At 36.4% G+C, this 20,516-nt stretch overlaps 1 protein-coding gene across 3 annotated transcripts; it reads left to right on the top strand.

Moving 5' to 3' along the window:
* The first annotated feature begins 9,054 nt into the window (after positions 1–9,054).
* Positions 9,055–18,641, top strand: zmp:0000000606. Of its 3 annotated transcripts, none has more exons than XM_087304602.1 (5): positions 9,055–9,889; positions 10,822–10,902; positions 10,994–11,572; positions 13,160–13,206; positions 13,378–18,641. In XM_087304602.1, the coding sequence occupies exons 2-5, from the start codon at positions 10,854–10,856 to the stop codon at positions 18,115–18,117; spliced, it is 5,415 nt and encodes a 1,804-aa protein (XP_087160728.1). In that variant the 5' UTR covers positions 9,055–9,889; positions 10,822–10,853; the 3' UTR covers positions 18,118–18,641. The 3 variants fall into 3 exon arrangements, with proteins under 3 accessions (XP_087160728.1, XP_087160727.1, XP_087160726.1); XM_087304601.1 differs by lacking the exon at positions 9,055–9,889 and adding an exon at positions 10,345–10,440; XM_087304600.1 differs by lacking the exon at positions 9,055–9,889 and having other exon boundaries at positions 10,667–10,902.
* Positions 18,642–20,516: the final 1,875 nt, after the last annotated feature.

A 20,516-nucleotide genomic window follows, 5' to 3' on the forward strand; every position in this document is an offset into this window, starting at 1 on the left:
GGGGTGGGGTGAGGGCAATACAATATATGGTTTGGACAGTATAAAATTAATAGAAACCTATGTAATGTCCCCACTTTTCACAAAAACAAACATGTGTGTGTATGTGTGTGTGTGTGAGAGAGAACTTACACTTTAAAGCAAGCATGCACTCTGACAAATTTTATATTGTTGATTAGCTGCTGGGCATTTCACTCTTGTCTCGCGCAGAAGGCAGTTAGGCCCCGTTTACACTAATGCGTTTTAGTTTGAAAACGCATAAGTTTTGCTACGGTTACGCCATCCGTCCACACTACGCCGGAGTTCTCGAGCGCCGAAAACAGAGCTTTTCGAAAACGCTGGAGAGGCCGTTTTCATTCTAAAACGCTGCTGCTCCGTCTCAGTGTGGATGGGGAAAGACGGAGACATCTGAAAACGGAGGCGGGGCTGCAAACGTTCGCCTATCTGATTGGGGCTTTTCCTCAATATTAAGTAGCCCACACACAGTTCAGTCTCGCATCCTCTTGTAAGTTCAGACTTCGCAAGTTTGATCAAGGCTGCAGTCTCCCCCTTCTCAGTTTGATATGGAAAACATACAGAGGACACGGGTAAATCTTCAAAGGGAACAGTGTACTTTATAACTTCATTCACATCACCTTGGCTACGTTGTTTCACTTTCTCAACAATAAAATGTAAACATGATTTAAGGAACTGCCTATTTTCTTTTTAATATTAGAAAACTTAACAGACAGCAGAAATGTTAAGACGTCGTGCTGCATATATGAGCGTCATCTTCACTGTGTGGATATTTATAACTAAACGGAGCCTATAACAACTGCCTCCTTTCAATTTCAGTGAAAATACGAAACGCACCCTCTCTTTTGCTGAATATCAGTTTTAATAATCGATAATTATAAAAGTATAACATACAATAAGTTTATACATTGTAGGAAATAAAGGCAAGCGATCAGTCAATGTACCTGGATTAATCATTAACTTATCTTTGCACTTAACCAAAACATGTTACCCGTGAACAAGTAACTTAATAGATTCCAATGACCAAAGTCAGGGAATTGGCCTATGTCGTTAGATAAAGACAACAACATGAATGAAATATCACGTTTAGCAAATATAGTGAGATTAGATCCAGCGGGAGATGCGTGATGAGCAGTCCGACAAGCAGAGCTCTCATCTGGGTAGAAATGCTGGAGCGCTTGACGTGATGTGCGTTTTCAGCGTTTTGGTGTGGACGGAGAGCAGTTCAGAAACGCTGGGTAAAACGCGAGTGTGGACGCGGATCATTTTCATTCTACAACGCCGTTTTAAAACTAAAACGCACTAGTGTAAACGGGGCCTTAGTGTCAACCAATCACAACAGACTGTCATCGGCCCAATCAGCGCAGATTAGCTTTGCGGTAAGGAGGGGTTTAGGAACAAATGATTCACTGGACGATTAATATGAGAGTCGCTGGGATAATTAGGTAAAAATAAATGCAAATTACAAGATATTTAGATTAGACAAAACCCTTGCGTCGTCTGGGTAGTCAGCCAAATCTACACTACATTATTCCTCCACTTTCTTATTCCTTGACTTTCTTAAATATTGAAATAAATCTGAACAGATCTCAAAATTGATTGATTTTAAATTTTTTAAAATTGCATTGCATTCAATTACATTTAATATAATGAAATTTGTTTCAAGTTTAAACAATTAAACTATCAAAAATCTATAAATGCATAGAGAAACTCACAATTATAAATGGTTTACTAATTTTCGTTTATATAGCTACACAGTACATTTTATATTTTAACAATGAAGTTTGCATTGTACATGCATTCATATTGGTAATCACTTATTGTTTCATAATATTTATTGTAACAATTTGTTACAAAGAAAATATTTAAATATGTTAAAGATGGGGAATAAAGTCAGGATCACAATTTGTAGCTGCAAATAACAAAAAATTAAAAATAATAACGACTTGGTCCTTTTGTTATACCTTGTAATAATTCTTAAATCATAAATCAAATAAAAAAAAATATTTTGATACGTTTTGAATAGGTTCAGATAATATGTAAAATGGCATGAAATGTTTTTTTTTTTTTTTTTTTTCATTTTCCATTCCTTACTGTTTCTGAGGATTAAGAATTTTTAAATATTTGGACTAGAAACAAGTCAGAAACTCTTAAGTAAGAAAAGGATTTTTGCAGAGTATTTAAGTATTTATTTAAGTATTTATTTGATGCAAGGATTCAGCTTCATTTAAAGAAAACTGGCAATCTACTAATGCTGTCTGGGTTTTTGTTTGTCAGGTAGCTAAATGGTCCTTGGAATTTTGGAAAGTAGTGAATTGTTTGTCTAAACGTTCTGCAGCTGTCTGGTAGTCAATACCACTGCATTCTTATCAAAGCACATCATTACTCCATATTACACTGTATTGTTTGGTTATAATTTTGTTATTTTCAAAATGCAACTTTTATATATAAACAAAACAACAAAATGCATCTCTCTATATGAAAACGTATAACTAGGCTACAACTAACCATTACACTTTCCACCTATCAAAGTTTTTAATTTTTCTTATTAAATTAATCTAAATTAATTTGCAATTGGGCTTTTGCATATCTGAAATTATTTGGTGAGTGTATCAATTCTGCATATCTAATGAATTTAGAACTCATTTTCTGATACATTAACTTAGCGTTCATATTTAGCATAATCTAATTAAAAATATACATTTATAAACAGAACATTTAAAAGGGGGTGTGTATTGTCAAAAGCCCCTGATCTTTTAGAAGATGTTGCACTTAAATAAAAATATGTTGTATAACATTTATTTGGTTATCTAAGTACTGAAAATTAACACACATCACTCGCATTCCACTTAACGCAGCGTTTGTGTCGGGTAATTAGTTCGGGTTTGTGTCAGCTGTTCAGCAGTACCTGTGTCTACCGGCAGGTGGGAGTGGTTCTGTTGTCAAATGGCTTAAAAAAATTCCGCCACTGCACTTCATTCATAAATTATTTTGAGAAGCTGAAGCTGCTAATAATACAACTGTTTCGCGAAACGGAATAGTTCTAACTACTGATGAAGCTTATTTGTTTTCACTGTATAAAATATGTGTAGTTTTGGTGAAATAATGTGCATCATATTAATGTAAATACATGCGAATTAGTCAGAAAAACATAAATTGTATTAGCTTTCCAGATATGATATGGATATCTACTCATCTTTATCTAGATTGTGGTGCACAGAGAACCATCTGGTGTTGAAACTGCATTAACATGGAGAGATAGGGAGAACAGCTGGGTCAACAGCCAAGGAGCAACTTCATTAACATCTAAAGGCAACATCAAAAACAGTATTAAGTTTGAGTTTAGGAATGTTAAGGGTTCATTCTGACTCTGGTAAACCCAAAGTACTGCCATGCATTTTGAGACTGCTATGCTGAATAAACATCTTCATTGAGATTTTCTTCGTCATCATTTTTTTTTCATACAATTTTTTCTAAAATAGTAAACATTCAATATTGTTTTGTTTTACATTTAACAAACTTTGACATTTGTTGCATCATCATAGAGGCCTTACAGTTCAGTTAAAAGGTTCAGTTTGGCAGTAAATGTTCTCAAAAAGTTATTTTTTTTCCACACTCTGACCTTTCTAGATGAACTTTTAAATTCACCACAAGACTATGCAAAGCAAACACTATTCACTAAAACTGTACATGCACATGTATGCAATCAGTCATTGAACAAATGCATGCTAAAGCTAATTGCTGTTAGCTTAATCAAAATAACAGCTACAAAAGACAAACCTCATTGTCATTTACTAAACAATGCATACCTAATGTATCAACAAGGCTTAAAATTATAACCTTTTTCTAGAATTTAACAACCAAAGCAGGTCAAACATACGAGCACACAAATATCAGCTTTCAATGTGTAGCGCAAGCCTTTGTTCAAACAGCGTTTCCTTTCGAATTAACTCTACATACCTGCATTTCATGTTGACCCACTATAATCAGTATATTCTGTTACAATTGGTATTGCATACAAATATTTCTGAAATTAAGGTGTTAAAATACTTTTTTTAAAACTATGCTCGAAACGATGGGCAGAAAAGCACATACAGGAAAAGCATGCAAAAAAAAAACATGTATACGTCATGACAATGGTAGTTCGTAATAATGCAATGGCGCGAGAAGTAATGATCAATGCTTGCTATACTCTTGTGAAACTTTCTTCAATTTATTTTATAGGATGCAAGCTTTTTTCATGTACTGAAATGCTTGACCTTATTGCATTTTTACTACCATTCATATCAGACATTTTTCTGATCGCAGTTAATTCTTCACTCGACTGTCGTTGCTCAATAAAAGACATGACAAAATATGAAATGCACTTCTCATCCTCTTTGGCTAAACACAAAAATAAATAAATAAAAAGAAAGAAATAAAGTAATGGATTTAATATTATTATAAAATAAGACATTTTAAACAAGTACTTGTCTGTGATTCTATAGACCTTTTCAATGTGGTCATGTCATTAAACATTTTCTGCTAGTTATCAAGTTATTAGTTATTTTCCAACTGTAACAAGAGGCAGTTCAATCATGACTTAATGTTAAAACAGCTATCATATCATTAATTATCAATATGTTGATCTTTTTGGATTCTCAGAAGCTCTAGAAATTAAAAATGTAAAACAGGAAATTTGTTGGGACCATTGTAAACAGATAAATAAGCGCATGATTAAAGTAGTTAATGTGACTTAAGTGAATATGTGATTGACGAATCCTTTTGTCGACTCCTGTGTGAAAACACTGTATCCTGAACTCAAATACTTCTCAACATAAAGTTTTTATATCACTGCTTAAAAAAAAAAATCAATCACTTTACAAGAATTCAGAGCTTATTCTGATCTACAAATTAAAATCAGAACACTTAACCAAATATGGGCCCGGTTTCACCAACAAGGTTTAAGCCTAGTCCCAGACTAAACTGCCCTCTTGAGCTGTCTTAACTCAAATTGACTTGCACAGATATAGATTAAAATAGTCACAGATTTAGCCTATTCTGGATTAAAAAAAAACGAATCCTTTTGTCGACTCCTGTGTGAAAACACTGTATCCTGAACTCAAATACTTCAACATAAAGTTTTTATATCACTGCTTAAAAAATAAAAATAAAAAAATCAATCACTTTACAAGAATGCAGAGCTTATTCTGATCTACAAATTAAAATCAGAACACTTAACCAAATATGGGCCCGGTTTCACCAACAAGGTTTAAACCTAGTCCCGGTGTCCAGCAGATTTTAGCTCCAACCCTAATCAAACACATCTGAACAAGCTAATCAAGGTCTTACTGGGTATACTTAAAACACCCAGGCAGGTGTGTTGAGGCAAGTTGGAGCTAAACCCTGCAGGGGCACCGGCCCTCCAGGAACCAGATTGATGACCCCCGCTTTAGAAGAAGAAAGATTGACAGAGGTGAATATGTACCAAAGAAAGTAACATTTTTTTTCTTACGTACCATTTGTGCTCAGTTCTTCATCTGAACTCTTCAAGTGATCATCATCAGGTATACTGTAGTATCTTCAATAGGATAAGTCAACTACAAGTATTGGGTTGAAACGAACATTTACTTTCTGTTTACTTCAATTACAACAGACATTTCCACCGCATGCCTTCCTGCATCGTATCTCATCCTCAACTGGGTTACAGGCAATAACACAACACTTGTAATCCAATAAAGACCCCTTGTGGCTACTGCAGAATACTACATATACCTTTCAGAGGTTGCTGGTTCTGTATTATTCCAGACAACAAGTCATCCACTTCATCAGTTTTATCTTGATTTGGTGGTCCACCACCAATAATAAATCGCTGTCTTCTGATCTCTGCATTCTGTCTTTTTAAAGTCAGTTTTAGGTTCTATATAGGAGTCTATACAGGCAAATTTCATTTATTATAACTTGTGACACAAATATAAATATGAGAAATGTGCAATGATAATAACAAAGAAATCTCACCTGACGTTGTTGTATTGTTCTTGTGGTTGCATTTTCATTTGCATTGAATTCATTGCAAATTGCATTCCAAGCACTTCTTTTCTTTTGTTCACTAGCAGTAGTGTGGGTTTTACTTTCAATAACTGGATAGTTTGTCAAAATTTGTTTTAGTAGTGTTTTTTCATACTCACTAAAGTTTTTTGAACAGATTCTCTTTGCCTCTGCCATTGCTTTGTGTCAATTTTTCAACCAACAATATTGTTTTGTAGTCCATTTCAGGTTTTAATGAACACCATCAGACCAACAGCATGTGCTTATACTCAACCTAATCAGGCCCATCTCAGGTGTTCTCATTTAGGCTTACTTAAGTTACTCCAGGACTCTGTAGTCTCTGACTTACTAAGCCTATTTTAAGCTATGTTCATAAAAGGTACTTAAATGCCCCAGATTAACTAGTACTGATTAAGGCCTACTCCTGGCTTATATTAAGCCCTGTCTGTGAAACTTGGCCATGGTGTTTTTTCAAATGCAAATCAAAAATTACATTTCATAGTTGCTCTCCTGTTTTCAAGTGCTTTGGAAACTGTCAGATAGATGGAAATAGGAAGAAGAGTCAGCTAATGTTGACCACTCACAATGGCTTTAGTTCCTTTTTACAGGCGTTTAATGCACTTTGACACAGTCCAAATAAACATAATGGATAAATAATAACATCAGACACAAATTAACGTAACAGAGAACACACACATACACATATATAAATGTGTAAATTCTTAATAAATAAATGCATATCACTTTGCCTGCTTGTGAACTAAGAGAAGGGGGTTAGGTCTTGAAGATTCTTGATCAGACGGTGTATAAACATGAAAAAAAAAACACCTTGAATCTTTCAGTACATCCTCATTTAGCAGAGAATCAAAGAGAGAAAGCAAAAATGCTAAACTCAAACATAAATTTGCCTTTCATTTTGTATATATAAGTATATTAGCATATTGCTATGGCTATGTGTGGCTTCATTTGCCTAAATATTTTAATGTTGTATAATGTTGTATTACAAGTCTTTTCCCCTTTTATTTAACAATTTTCTTCTTATGTTTATATTACATTTGGTCCCACTTTATTTTAGTGTACAACTTAGAATAATAAAAAATCATTAACTAAGAATATTAGCTTAACTATTTAGCTGATTAGGTGAGTAATAGGCAGGCAGTAAAGCTGTGGTACATAGAGTAAATTGTTTTGAGTTTGAAAAAAATTAAAATAAAATAGGTTTTTCCTTAATGTAAACATCAAAACAACGTGTCTGTAATATAATAAGAGAAAACACTAGAAATATTTTGGATAATGAATTCATTCACATTAATAGTAATAATAAAATAAATTGAACACAAGCAAGATACATCTGTCACTTTCAAATCTGACAGTACTTTTAAATGCATGAATAATTTATGTAAAATGCAATAAATCCCATCTAGAGATGTTTACCCTCATTGCACACGTATATAAGATAATAGATGCCATCATCCTCAAAGGTCAAAAATAATTGTTGATTTTTTTTAACCAAAGTAAATCTTCTATGAGTTTATGCTTCATATTTCATAGACATTTTCATAATATTATGCATATTGCATTTTGTATCTATTTATTCAAGTTTAAATAAAAAAAAAACAAATTTTAAAAAACCAACCATTTTTAATGTTGCTGATGATGAACCTAAATTGACTGCTTACACTAAACCTGTGTGATATATTAACTCTTCCCCCCCTTCAGGACTTAACTGTAAAAAATGCCGGGTTCCACACAATTCTTTTATGTTGTCCCGATTAAGTTAGCTTAACACTTTTAACAAATTCATGTGGATTGAACATAAAAAAGTAAGTTGTCCAAATGAAATCTCAAGAATTGTGTTGTTTCAGCGCATTTTAATTAAGTAGTTTGAACAAGTAAAAAATATATATTTTTAAATTATAAAATGTTTGTCTTAATAATAAAATTGTTTGTATTTTTTTGATTGATTTATTTATTTTCAATAAAACGAACTGATAAATGCTTCACGGTAGTGCAGTGGATAGCAGGATCACCTCACAGAAAGAAGGTCGCTGGTTTGTGCCCAGGCTGGGTCAGTTGGCGTTTCTGTGTGGAGTTTGCATGCTCTCGCTGTGGTCATGTTGGTTTCCTCCAGGTGCTCCAGTTTCCCCCACAGGCCAAAGACATGCACTATAAGTGAATTGAATAAACTAAATTGTCTGTAGTGTATGTGTGTAAATTCAAGAGTGTATTGGTGTTTCAAAGTGTTTGGCTGGAAGGGCATTCGCTGCGTAAATCATGTGCTGGTTAAGTTGGCAGTTCGTTTCCCGTGGCGACCGCTAATTAATAAAGAGACTAAGCTGAAAAAGAAAAGAATGAATGAATAATGAAAACTAACTGATAGTTAAAAAATGACTGGGATATATGCGTGTGTACCAGTGAAATTCACCACAAGAACAATCCAATAGAGTGGACGAACTATGACGTCAATTTGTATGCAAAAACCCGGAAGCGAGTTAGCATTTTAGCAGTTCCGGTTTCCTCGTCCTAAAGTCAATGGGTTTTTTTAATGGGGTTTCAGGAAAATGGCTTAAATAAGGATCGTGGCTAACACAAACTCAAGATACTTTTACGTTTTGTTCTACGACATAAAAGACATCAAATACAGCACACTCTTGAATTTTTAAATCGATTATGCTTCTTTAATAATACGGTTGCTATCAAGTTGCTAAATAGGACTACAGGCGGTGTCGGATACATTATATATCATCGAGCTGAACGCGTCTGGAGCGCAGCTTTTTTTGTGTTGGGCATTTGGATTCGTCTGTTATTTAGGTATTTTCAATGGAATTTTATTGACCTTATTCTAAAATGCGGAAGTGCGCCTGTTTTCGCGATTGTCTTAGAACTTCCGATTCAGTCGCCTATGGGAGAAATGACTAGGAATAATAAACGGCAGAAAATGGTCAAACTACTTGCTCTACAAACAAATGTTTGCATGACTACACAGACCAAGTATATTAGCTTAGTGGTGCTGGTAGGTGGCCATCGCTTGCAAGGCGGAAGCAGCCTGGCCCGCAGCCGTGTAAGCTCTAGCTCCAAGGGAGGCAGATAACCTACAGGCTTTGGACAGGAGACGAGGCGGATCCCGCGAGGAAGAGGCTCCACGTGGACAAAGATTGACCGCGATCGCGCGCTCGACCAGAGGAATCACCGCATACCCCCTGGCCGCTCCACCATCAAGAGTGGTGAGGGCAGAGGAACACGCAGCACGAGCAGAGAAAGGTGCCCTCCAAGACTGTGTGAGCCTACTGTGCACCTCTGGGAAGAAGGGGACGAGAGGCTTCAAAGGCTTAGCCCTCTGGTCCTCTATGTAGCACCCATCTAGTCGGCACGGCTGACATGTCTGTTCCAGGATCCGTTTTGACAGTGCTCACCTGCCCGAGGGGGGCGAGCGGGCCTGGATTCTCGTAGGACAATGAAAGCCCACCCTCCGATGCAGCAGTGGACGTCTGGTCCCCGGTGTCATCGAACGTAAGGGCTACCATCTGGTTAGACGGATCGCTTTCTCCGCTCGAAGCTTTGATGGAGCGCTTGCAGGAGCGGGAGGTACGCGGGCCCGGAGGTGACGGATTATCTTCCACTGGAACCCTCAGATCTGCCCGAGTGCCCCCTGCAGTGCAGGGGACAGCTGGGGTGGTTCGCCCTTTTGCAAAGGCTAGCCGCGATCTTAACTGCACAACAGTCATGGCATCGCAATGACGACATGAACTGCCCGCGAGCACCGCATTAACATGGTGGACCCCCAGACATGCAACGCAGTGCTCGTGCCCATCATCCGGGGACAGGAAACCACAGCATCCAGAAACGCACGGTCAGCGCCATCCTGAAAAGGACATGCTGCATGACTGTGTTGCTCTTTTTGTGAAGTTGCAATTTATACGCACCGCTCTGGAGGACCGGACCCAAAGAACGCCAGGCAAGGGAGAAACCCAGCTCAACCGTCTGCCGCTGCGTGTACACACTCTGGACCGGGAGAATGCTCTCGTTTGCTCAAAATCGCTGGCTCACAGCAGGGGGAACCCTCATCAACTCTCTCAGAAGGCTGTAATAGTCTCTGAAGCAAAAAGGATGGTGTTTCCTTGCTTCCCCAGTGCTTATATGCGGAGATAATTGGCAATAAGTTTCAGGTGTGCAAGTTTACGCTGCCAACTCATTTGGCATTTCATTGGCCCGTTATATACTCTTTCAGACAATTGGCTTTCTGAAACAAAATCCCCAATTCGTGGATTAAAATCCACTTATAGCATTGAAGTTCCCCATCCGAAGGGGAACAGAAATTGCTTGTCTTTGGGAGGGTTTGCCATCGTTATGCAACTTTGAATTGCTGTGAGAGTAAGAAATTTAAGCTTCATGTGACAGGAGGTAATTCAATTCCATTTTAAAAAATTCTTTTATTTGGTTGTTTGGTTTATGTGTAATGTAGAAATAACACATGGATAGCATGGATAAGGAAAATAGCAACTATTTTACACAACCAAATATGTTGGGCTAAAATGGTAATGTATGTGGTTGGTCCACAAAAGGACACCACGCCATTTATGAGAAATCAGACTGCTTCTACTAACTGCAAATCCTGTTAGACTGGATCTACAACTAGTGTACATAAACAGGAAGAGACTTGATACTTCAAACATAATTATTCCTCACACTCGGATGGTGAACGATGCCTGTTATAAAATGAACAGCCAAGAAAGGTAGACTCTTCTAAAATCTTTCTTAAAATTTTGTTTTGCATGCCTAAAGACTTGTAGCAGAACAAGGCAGGTTTAAATCTAATGGATGGATTACCAGAACTGGCTGTTGATCCATCAGTCGGCGGAATGGGTAAGACTATAAAAATATCTAATTTTTTTAAAACACTTTTACATTCCATTTATTGATGAATCTGAAAATAATTCTTATGTGTTTAATTTAGATAACAATCTGAACATTGTGTTATTTGGAAGCCCTGCGGCAGTCCAGTTTCAAGATGACAATATTCTACTTGGAGAAACACAACCAACTGTTGGAAATGTAGCAAGATCTAGAAGTGCTTCTTTGCAGATGAAAAAATTAGGACATCCTGTGTCTGTGATTAATCTGATTGGTTTTCATGAAACTGTGTTTGATCTGGATCACATTGCTGGTCAACTCATGAATGAAAATAAAATAGTGGCCTTCGTCTTTGTTGTGCGACTGGGACAGTTAACAGATGCTGATAAAATGGGTATTGAGTGGCTTCAGAGAGTATTTGGTGACGGAGTTCTTCGTTTTGTGATGATTCTCTTTACCTACGAGAGTGAGGAAGAGTCCGACTCTATAATTGATGACCTGAAGAAAAACTTGGCTCTGGAGCAGCTAATTGAGAAATGTGGAGGAAGATATCACACCTGCAGCAAGATCATGAACAAGAAGTCAGACATAGGAGACCTGATGAAGAAGATAGAGCAACTGTTTATTGATAATGACCAGCAGTTTTACACCAATGAAGATGTGCAAAACAGGATATGTCAAAGTAAGAGCACTGATTTGTTTTTGTAACACTAATTAATTTTCAGTTGTACCATATTAATTCAAGAGTTTACCCTTAGCTGATGATTGATTATAATGCTTGTTTGGCATGCTGTCCTGGGAGAGAGCCCTGAGCTTATAAGATCTTTGAGTCAAGGGCTCCCTCGCATTAGCTCAAGTAGATCTCGAGAACTCCACTGTCTTATTTCTGGCTAATGACAGATGTAGGGATGGCTTTAGAGAGATGTACAACTTACTAAGAACTTGACCACGGTGCCAATTTAGCATGCTCAATTTACCTAATTCGTGTGTTTTTGAACTGTGGGAGGAAACGGGGAAACCCATGCTAGCACTGGGAGAACAAGCAAACTCTGCACAAAAATGTCGACTGGCTCAGTAGGCACTTTAACCAGTGACATTCTTGCTGTAAAGCAGCAATGCTAACCACTCAACTATCATGTCGCCCAATAGAAAAGAAGGGGGGAGTAGAGGTGGGAGGGGGGTTCTTTAAGATGAAGACACTGGGGTAAACAACTCTGGTTATGTATAGTAAGTTAGGATTGTCTGATATGTAAATCATGTGATGGCTAATGCAGGAACAGCCGTGGTCAATCATGAGCACGCAATTCTCTCGAAATTAGTTTATAAATAAACTTTACTTAATTATATGAGTGTTTGTACAAATGATCCAGGACAAAAACAATTGAAACATTGTCTAATGAAGTGCAATAATATGTTTTCAATGGGATTGTATTTTTCTTTAAAGAATATGATCATTTACAGTTGAAGTTGTATATTTCTTTGATTTACTCAAATGAGTTTTGCATTTAAAACAATGTGATTTTGTTAATTAGTTGATATTTTTTTCTTTTTAGCTGATATTTTTCTTTTTCTCATGGGCTACAATTGGTTAAGAACTTTGCATAGATGAAATCCCCAAAGCCCAAACGAAACTATGAGAACATGTACACTAACAGAAAGGAGGAATGAGGATATAACAAACAGAGCACACAAGACAATTGAACAACAAGTGTTGTGGAATCACGTAACCAGATTTGCCGAAAATTACAGCTATACAGCTATACATTTTTTACATAATTTATTACCATTTAATAATGCCAGCTGTGTTACACCTTGACTGACAAGGTAATTAATAGTAATGGTAATAGTAATTAGAAAGATCCTGAACTTATTCTCTAAATACTTCAGTATGTTGATTATTCACAGTTGATGCAACATTCCTACCATTTTAACCTCAAATTTGTTAAATTAAATAACAAGAAGTAATAGCAGGGGTTAAATCGATCAAATCTTAATGACAAAAGTTGCATTTGGTGAATGCAAGTGTAATAAAGCATGGTGACATTTGAGAGTAGCAAAATATAATCAGTTATGAATAAGGTCAAAATAATCAGGCAAACAAGTTATGAATGAGGCAAAAATGGCAATGGAAAAGCACTTTGCATGGCAAAATTGTTTGGTACATGCATGTATTTCTGCTGTTCGGAGTCTGGAGACTGCATAATTTACAAGTTAGCTAGGTTAAAATATCAACTCATATTAATATTTACTCTTTTTGTTCTGTTAAAAGAAGCAGTCATGGAATACACAACACCGGGGACTAAAGAGAAGCGTGAGGTAAGCTATTGACTAAAGTTCAAAAATAGAACAGAAGAAGAAATTTGATATATGCCTCATATGGATACAGTTTATATTACCTTCAGTGACTTTGAAGAGTTTAATAATTTGTTACAAATTCTGTTAACTAATCCTCAGAAAATATTTTTAATGCACTGTATTGTTTCACAGCTAAACGTGGACAAGCATTTAGAAGATGATGCAATCACCAGCATTGAAGAAAAAAAGCATCTGTTTCAAAGACTCCATCTTGATATAAGACACAATTTTAAGCTTAAAGCTGCTAAAGTTCTTTTACAAAATACCTATTCATTACAATCCCACGAGTCCTGTTCTGAAAAGGACCTCATTCAGACTTTCCTACAAAAACTACTGATGATGAACTACAGATCAAGATACATTAAAACTGAAAATACCATTGAACAACATGACAGACCTCAGAGAAACAATGACTTACTTGAAGATGAGGCTAATGTTGATATTTTCACAGAAATGCCTTTGTTTACTGAAGAGAAAAGCCAGAGAGATCCTATTCATCCAATGGATGTTCAGATGGCTGTGTTTTATTGTGCTGATAGTTTCTTGAAGCAGCTGATGGTTACTAAACTGTCTCAGTGTCAGTATGCTCTGCCCCTGCTTGTTCCTGATCCATTCACACGAGAGATTGAGTTTCCACTTTGGGCATTCAGACAAATCAGCAAAAGCTGGAAGATAAAACATGCAGCTGGTGAAACCAGCAGTGAAACCCAGCCAGTATGGAAGGCAGAAACACCAATGGTGTTTTTCTTCAGGTTTGGCCCAGTGTCTTCATCCAAATCTCAGCTAATGAACAATCTGATCAATGAGAAACACAACACATTCTTCCACAGAAACTGCTCAGGCAGCAGTGAAACCAGATTACTGATGGATGGAGTGGTGGAGATTGCCTGGTACTGTCCTTCTGGAAAAGACACTGATAAATTTACTCAATGTGTTGCCTTTTGTAACCTTCATGGTGATGCAGGAGACCATGAGAAGCAGATGCAGATCCTCACCAAACTGTCCTCAGTCAATATAGTTATTCTACCTAGACTTGACGAGAATGACAGAAGTGCCACACTGATTCAAAACCTTTACAAGGACAAAACACCACTAGTTTGTCTTTTTGCAGAGGAAAAACATAAAGTAACTGAGACACGAAAAACAAAATATAAAATTGGCTTAAAAGACAGAAATCAGTCAGATGTTTCTGAAGAACTTATACAAACTATAAATAAATGTCTTTCTTTATCATCTTCAGAATCGTCTTCAGTTTTCAGGCTTGAAAATGTTTCCAAAGACTCAGGAATCAGAGTAGATGAGGAACATGATGGTGACTGTAGAAGAGGAAAAAAGGCAGCCCAGCAGATGATGGACTTACTGAAGGGAAACAATCTGACAGAAATCAAAGAATCATTTTTGCCCTGTCAAGGGAAACTGTGGCATCAGTGGTGTCAGAAGAACAAAGAACTTCATAGATCTCACGAGGCGTATGTGGATATAAAACAGAAACAGGAATTGAAGAAAATTCGTGAAATGCAGTATGCATTGGACACTGGTGAGTTCATGAAGTTGTTTATTACAGAAATGGATTCAAAACCTCTTAGTGAGAAGTTGTTTTTTCTGAAATGGCTCACAGTTCTACTGGATGAATATACCTCGACTGACCTTTCTGCACTACATTGCAAGTATGATGAAAAATGGTCAAAAATACTAAAAATGAAAGAAAAAAATGACATTACCGAGCAGCAAATTACAACTAATTTTAGAGATGAACATGCAGAACTTGATAGGATATCAGAAGAACTTCAAGCTGCAACCTTTGGCTTGGAGCACATCCTGCGGGAGATTGGTCAGATCTATGAATCGTGTATATCAGAGAACAAAAACAAGCAAGGTCTGCCGTGTAGTTTTACTTCTCTCCCAGGTCTTGCGGCAGACATGATGATCTCTGGATTTCCTCTGGAGCTGATGGATGGAGATGCTGCTCATGTTCCTGTGGTTTGGGTTACTGCTGTTCTTCATGAACTCATCCAGAAACTGGGAGACCAGAGAGTCTTTGTGTTGTCAGTTTTAGGGATTCAGAGCTCAGGGAAATCAACTATGCTGAACGCCATGTTTGGACTGCAGTTTGCCGTTAGTGCTGGCAGATGCACCAGAGGAGCTTTCATGCAACTGATCAGAGTTTCAGAGGAAATGAAGATGAAAGAAAAGCTGAAGTTTGACTATATTCTGGTTGTTGATACTGAAGGGCTTCGCGCTCTAGAATTGGCTGAAAGATCAACACGACATCAGGACAATGAATTGGCCACATTTGTTGTGGGTCTTGGTAATCTGACATTGATCAACGTTTTTGGAGAAAACCCGTCAGAGCTGCAGGAAATTCTTCAAATTGTTGTTCAAGCCTTCATGAGAATGAAGAAAGTCAAACTGAATCCCAGTTGCATGTTTGTTCATCAGAACGTTTCTACAGTCACAGCTGGAGAGAAAACCATGGAGGGAAGAAGACGACTTCAGAAGACTCTGGATGAAATGACAAAACTTGCTGCTAAAGATGAAGTCTGTGATGCAGCATGTTTCAATGACATCATTAATTTTGATATTCAGGAAGATGTGAAATATTTTGCACAGCTCTGGGAGGGCAGTCCACCAATGGCACCACCAAACCCATCATACTGTGAAAACATACAGGAGCTTAAGCAAGCATTTTTTGGCCATGCTTCAAAATCAGATGGCTTAGAGCTGATGCACCTAAAAAAACACATTATTAATCTGTGGGAGGCCTTACTGAATGAACGATTTGTTTTCAGCTTCAGAAATTGTCTGGAAATTTCAACATACCGAAAACTTGAGACAGAATACAGCAAATGGTCCTGGAGTCTTCGCAAAACCATGCTGGATGTAGAAAACAAACTCCACAATAAAATAGAAAACGAAGCACTTCATGAGATTTCAGAAAGTCATCTTCATGATGAACTAAGTGTGAAAATTGAAGAAGTTGAAAGGTTTATGTCAGATTTTTTTGCTAAAGACAAAAATAAAGATATTCTGATACAATGGAAAGCATCGTTTGACATCAAAATCAAAGAGCTGCAGGAAAATATTGTGAGAGAAACAACAAGAAAATTAAACGAGATTCTTCAGCAGCGAGACATAAAGAGAAGGATTGATGCACAGAGGACACATCATGAAAACACTCTCTTTGAAAAGAGCAAAGAACTTGCAGTAAAACTCAAAGACAAAGCAAACGATGAAACGATCCTCAAAAGAGAGTTTGATTCTTTTTGGAAAGAGTGCGTTAAGCAAATTACTGCAGAAACTCCACGCATCAAAAACATTAATGTATTAAATGACATGAAACAATTTCTTAGGAACTATAAAAGAGTTTGCGTGAATGACTGGAAAAACAGGGATATTTTCTCTGTGCCAAGGTATTCAGAATACATACAAATAAAGAAATCTGGTGTCACTACAAGACATGCCTTCGGATCAGTTAAACTGAAGTTTGAGGCTGAAACCAAAATTAGAGCCTTTGTAAATGACATTGCTCGTCAAGCAGATAAAATAATCATGGCATATAACATTGAAAAGATGGGCTACAACAAAACCTACATTCAAGAGCTTGCAGATTATATCAAGGCTAGAACTGTAGATTATGAGCAAGATTGCAGGAACTGTGTGTTTAAGAATGAATTTTACTTGGATCTGGTCATGTCTATCTGTGAGAGAGAAAACAAGTTAATCAAAGACCAACACAGGAAGTTCAGGGAAGCCAATGATCCTGTTCTTTACTTTGAAAAGAAAAGCAAGGAGTACTATAAGATTTTCCAGAAATACTGTCAAGGTGCGACATCAGCTGCTATTTTTGGTGAGATCATCTGTCAGAAACTGAAAGAGCCCATTCAAAAATGTGTCTACAAAGACACTGCCAGAGATTTGGCCAATGAAATTCAGACAGACTGTGAATCCCTGAATGGAAACCGATCTAAAATTGAGAAACACATCCTTAAAGCCCTGGCAGAACAGGAAGATTTTGACAAGTACATTAAATACATTTTCTCACCCAGAGACCACTTTGAGAGTTTCATCAGAGATGAAGTCAATCAGTACATCACTGATAAGTTTGAAGTGAGTGTTCGTCCCATGATGAAGCAGAACATTGAACTCCTGAAGCAGAAGATCATAAAAGCAGCTCATAGAGCGACTACATCAGACAACACAACCAAAGATGTTCAGAAGTGGCTGGACGACTTCACAGAGCAGCTTTCCGATGTGCTTATATTCTCTGTAAAGAACTTCAGCGGAGTGAGTCATGATGGTGTTGATGACTTTAACCTCCTGGAAGATGTGATAAGAGCAGAACTTGGTTCAGTAGCATCTGAAATACAATGTAAATTTAGTACAAAGGCATTTCCAGAAAACCTGGAGCATGAGGACAGACCAGATCAGGTTTTGACTGATCATCTTTGTCAGTGCTGTTGGGTTCAGTGCCCGTTCTGTGGTGCCACCTGCACCAACACAATAGAAAACCATGCTGGAGATCACAGTGTTCCTTTCCATCGAGTGGATGGACTCAAGGGTAGCTGTTATGATGAATCAAAGTGTCTCGGTGCAGATTTTTGCACAACATTAGTAAGAACCAGTAAACAGTTTTATATAGGTCAGTGGTTTTCATGTCAAGACTACAGAACAGCAGGACATGTTTACGCCCAGTGGAGCATCACTCCTGATTTCTCTGAGCTGCCATACTGGAAGTGGTTTGTGTGCAGATTTCAGACAGAGCTGGAAAATTACTTTGAAATGAAATTTGACAATTGGAATGTGATTTCATATGATTGGAGTCAATACACAAAGGAGCAAGCTATTGCCAGTTTGGATGAATATGTTGACTGAAAGATGAAAATGAGTTATGTGTACATCTCTAAGTCATAGACAACAGTGATAATGTCTAAAATTGAGTTTGTTTTCTTTCCATATATATATATATATATATATATATATATATATATATATATATATAATCTTTGTGTGCTGAAATAGGGATTTAAGGGCATTTTTAGGACACGTTTCCTACTAAAAATGATGGTTAAATAGTAATTAGAGGGATAGTTCACCCAAAAATGACTTTTATTCAGCATTTACTGCCCCCAAGTGATTTCAAACCTGTATGATTTTCCCTTTTCTGTTAAACACTACTATTGACTTCCACCATAAGAAAAAAATACTTTGAAAGTCAATGGTATTAAGTTTCCAACATTTTTCAAAATTTCATTGTGTTCAACAGAAGAATCTCAAACAGGTTTGGAACAAGAGAAGGGCAAGTAAGTGATGGCAGAATATTCAATATTCGGTGAAAAATCATTGTATTGTCTGTTAACCTTTAACCATTAAGGAAAATAAATAAATGAATTCAATTCAATTCACCTTTCTTTGTATAGCGCTTTTAAGATGTAGATTGCAGAGGTGTGGACTCGAGTCATGTGACTTGGACTCGAGTCAGACTCGAGTCATGAATTTGATGACTTCAGACTCGACTTGACAAAATATGAAAAGACTTGCAACTCGACTTGGACTTGAACATAAATGACTCGGACTTTCACTTGGACTTGCGCCTATTGACTTGTAAAGACTTGCTACTTTCTATAAAAAGCCCAAAGATAAAAAGTATGTTGACACGGAGCGCTCTATCTCTGTGTGTGTGTGTGTGTGACAGAAAGCATGCGCGCATACTTTCGACCACTAGCGCTTTGTGGCGCACTTCCGTGTTTTTGCACCAGCGGGAAATTTGAAGATGCCATTTTCATTCTGACTCGGAGAGTGAAATAAACACATCCACGATCTGCTCCTTTTGTTTTATTCAGCGGATTTACAACATCTGTCAAAGGTAAGAGACTTTACTACTCGCAATGTGTTACTGTTGTGCAAAAGTATTGTTTTACTGTTGTGCATAAGTCAATGAACTTCAGTTTTTTTAACCAAACTTACCCTCTCCTCATTTATTTCACATAATTATGAATGAACATGGCTGTAATTTATGTTTTTGCACTTGGTCGTTTGTGTCAATTCGCATATTATGTTTTATTTTTGTGTTTTGCCTATCCTCTGACAGTATTTTCTAACTATTTAATTAGTAGTAATAATAATTACATGCCATAATAACTAGATATATATAATTTATTTTTAAAGCTCTTAAAACTGTGAAAAAAGTGTTTTGTTATTTTTGGTGACATTTTGCAATAAGGTTTTTTTAGTTAATCTATGTACTAACATGAACTAATAATGAACTATACTTTTAAACCTTTATTAATTATAGTTTAACATTAACTATTGCATTATTACAATTTAAAGGTATGCTTGTTAACATTAATGTTAATGCACTGTGATTTAACAAAGGTTAACCAATAATTTTATTTCCATTAATTAATGAATACTGTAATGATTTGTAACTGTACTTCACTGCATTGTTTGTTCACATTAGTACATAGATAAACTTAATTAATTAATACAACCTTATTGTAAAGTGTTACCTTTTTTATATTTTGGATTGATACTATTAATTTTATTTAGTATTTAAAACCTTAAAAGTATTTGTATTATTGTTGATGTTATGCCTCTTAGCAATATTTTAGTCCTCTATATGATTTTTAATTAAATTTTTATTGTGAAATTGTAATGTAATGCATCTATATTGTTGAATTTCTGTTTGTTTGTTTTTCTGTATTTCCTCCTCTATATTTAAGGCTTATCTACTATTTTTAAGGTACTTAAAACCAACCATCTAATAAAAAATACAATTGACAATCACATTTCGTTTCATGAGTGTCTTTGTTCCTGTTTTGTAGGACTCTTATTTTAACAGATTTCATTGGAAAACACTTGACTGATCATTCAATTAAAGTTTTACCTTTATTATTCCATCACTCAATGAGATCATTTAATTGTGAGTTGAATTACTCCATTTGTAATTGTTTTTAAATAAACTAAAAATGAAGACTTGTTTTATTCAGTTTGTTGAATTTGAACTCTACATATTAAAAGATATTTAAAACCACTATGAATGTATTTAAACTAATATTTAAATTTATATAACTGTTTCACTGTGGGTATTTCTATTTTAATTTATTTAGCACATTTATTGCCTATTCAAACATGAAAACAAGTTTTAGATAATTTGTGGCTCTAATAAATTGTTAAAAATTACAAAATCCCTGCAGAAAAATCCAGCTTAAACCAGCCTAGGCTGGTAAGCTGGCTTTAGCTGGTCGACCAGGCTGGTTTTAGAGGGGTTTTGG

The sequence above is a fragment of the Danio rerio genome, chromosome 22 (assembly GCF_052040795.2).
Source record: "Danio rerio strain M-AB ecotype USA chromosome 22, GRCz13ab, whole genome shotgun sequence".
Classification (NCBI taxonomy): Eukaryota; Metazoa; Chordata; class Actinopteri; order Cypriniformes; family Danionidae; genus Danio; species Danio rerio.

What these genes read in the sequence shown, in the direction of transcription:
- zmp:0000000606 (XM_087304602.1), top strand. Translation starts at nt 10,854, where the DNA reads ATGGATGGATTACCAGAACTGGCTGTTGATCCATCAGTCGGCGGAATG. An exon ending in GCAAAACAGGATATGTCAAA is followed by an intron (nt 11,573 to 13,159) that starts GTAAGAGCACTG and finishes TTCTGTTAAAAG; the next exon opens with AAGCAGTCATGGAATACACA. An exon ending in GGACTAAAGAGAAGCGTGAG is followed by an intron (nt 13,207 to 13,377) that starts GTAAGCTATTGA and finishes ATTGTTTCACAG; the next exon opens with CTAAACGTGGACAAGCATTT.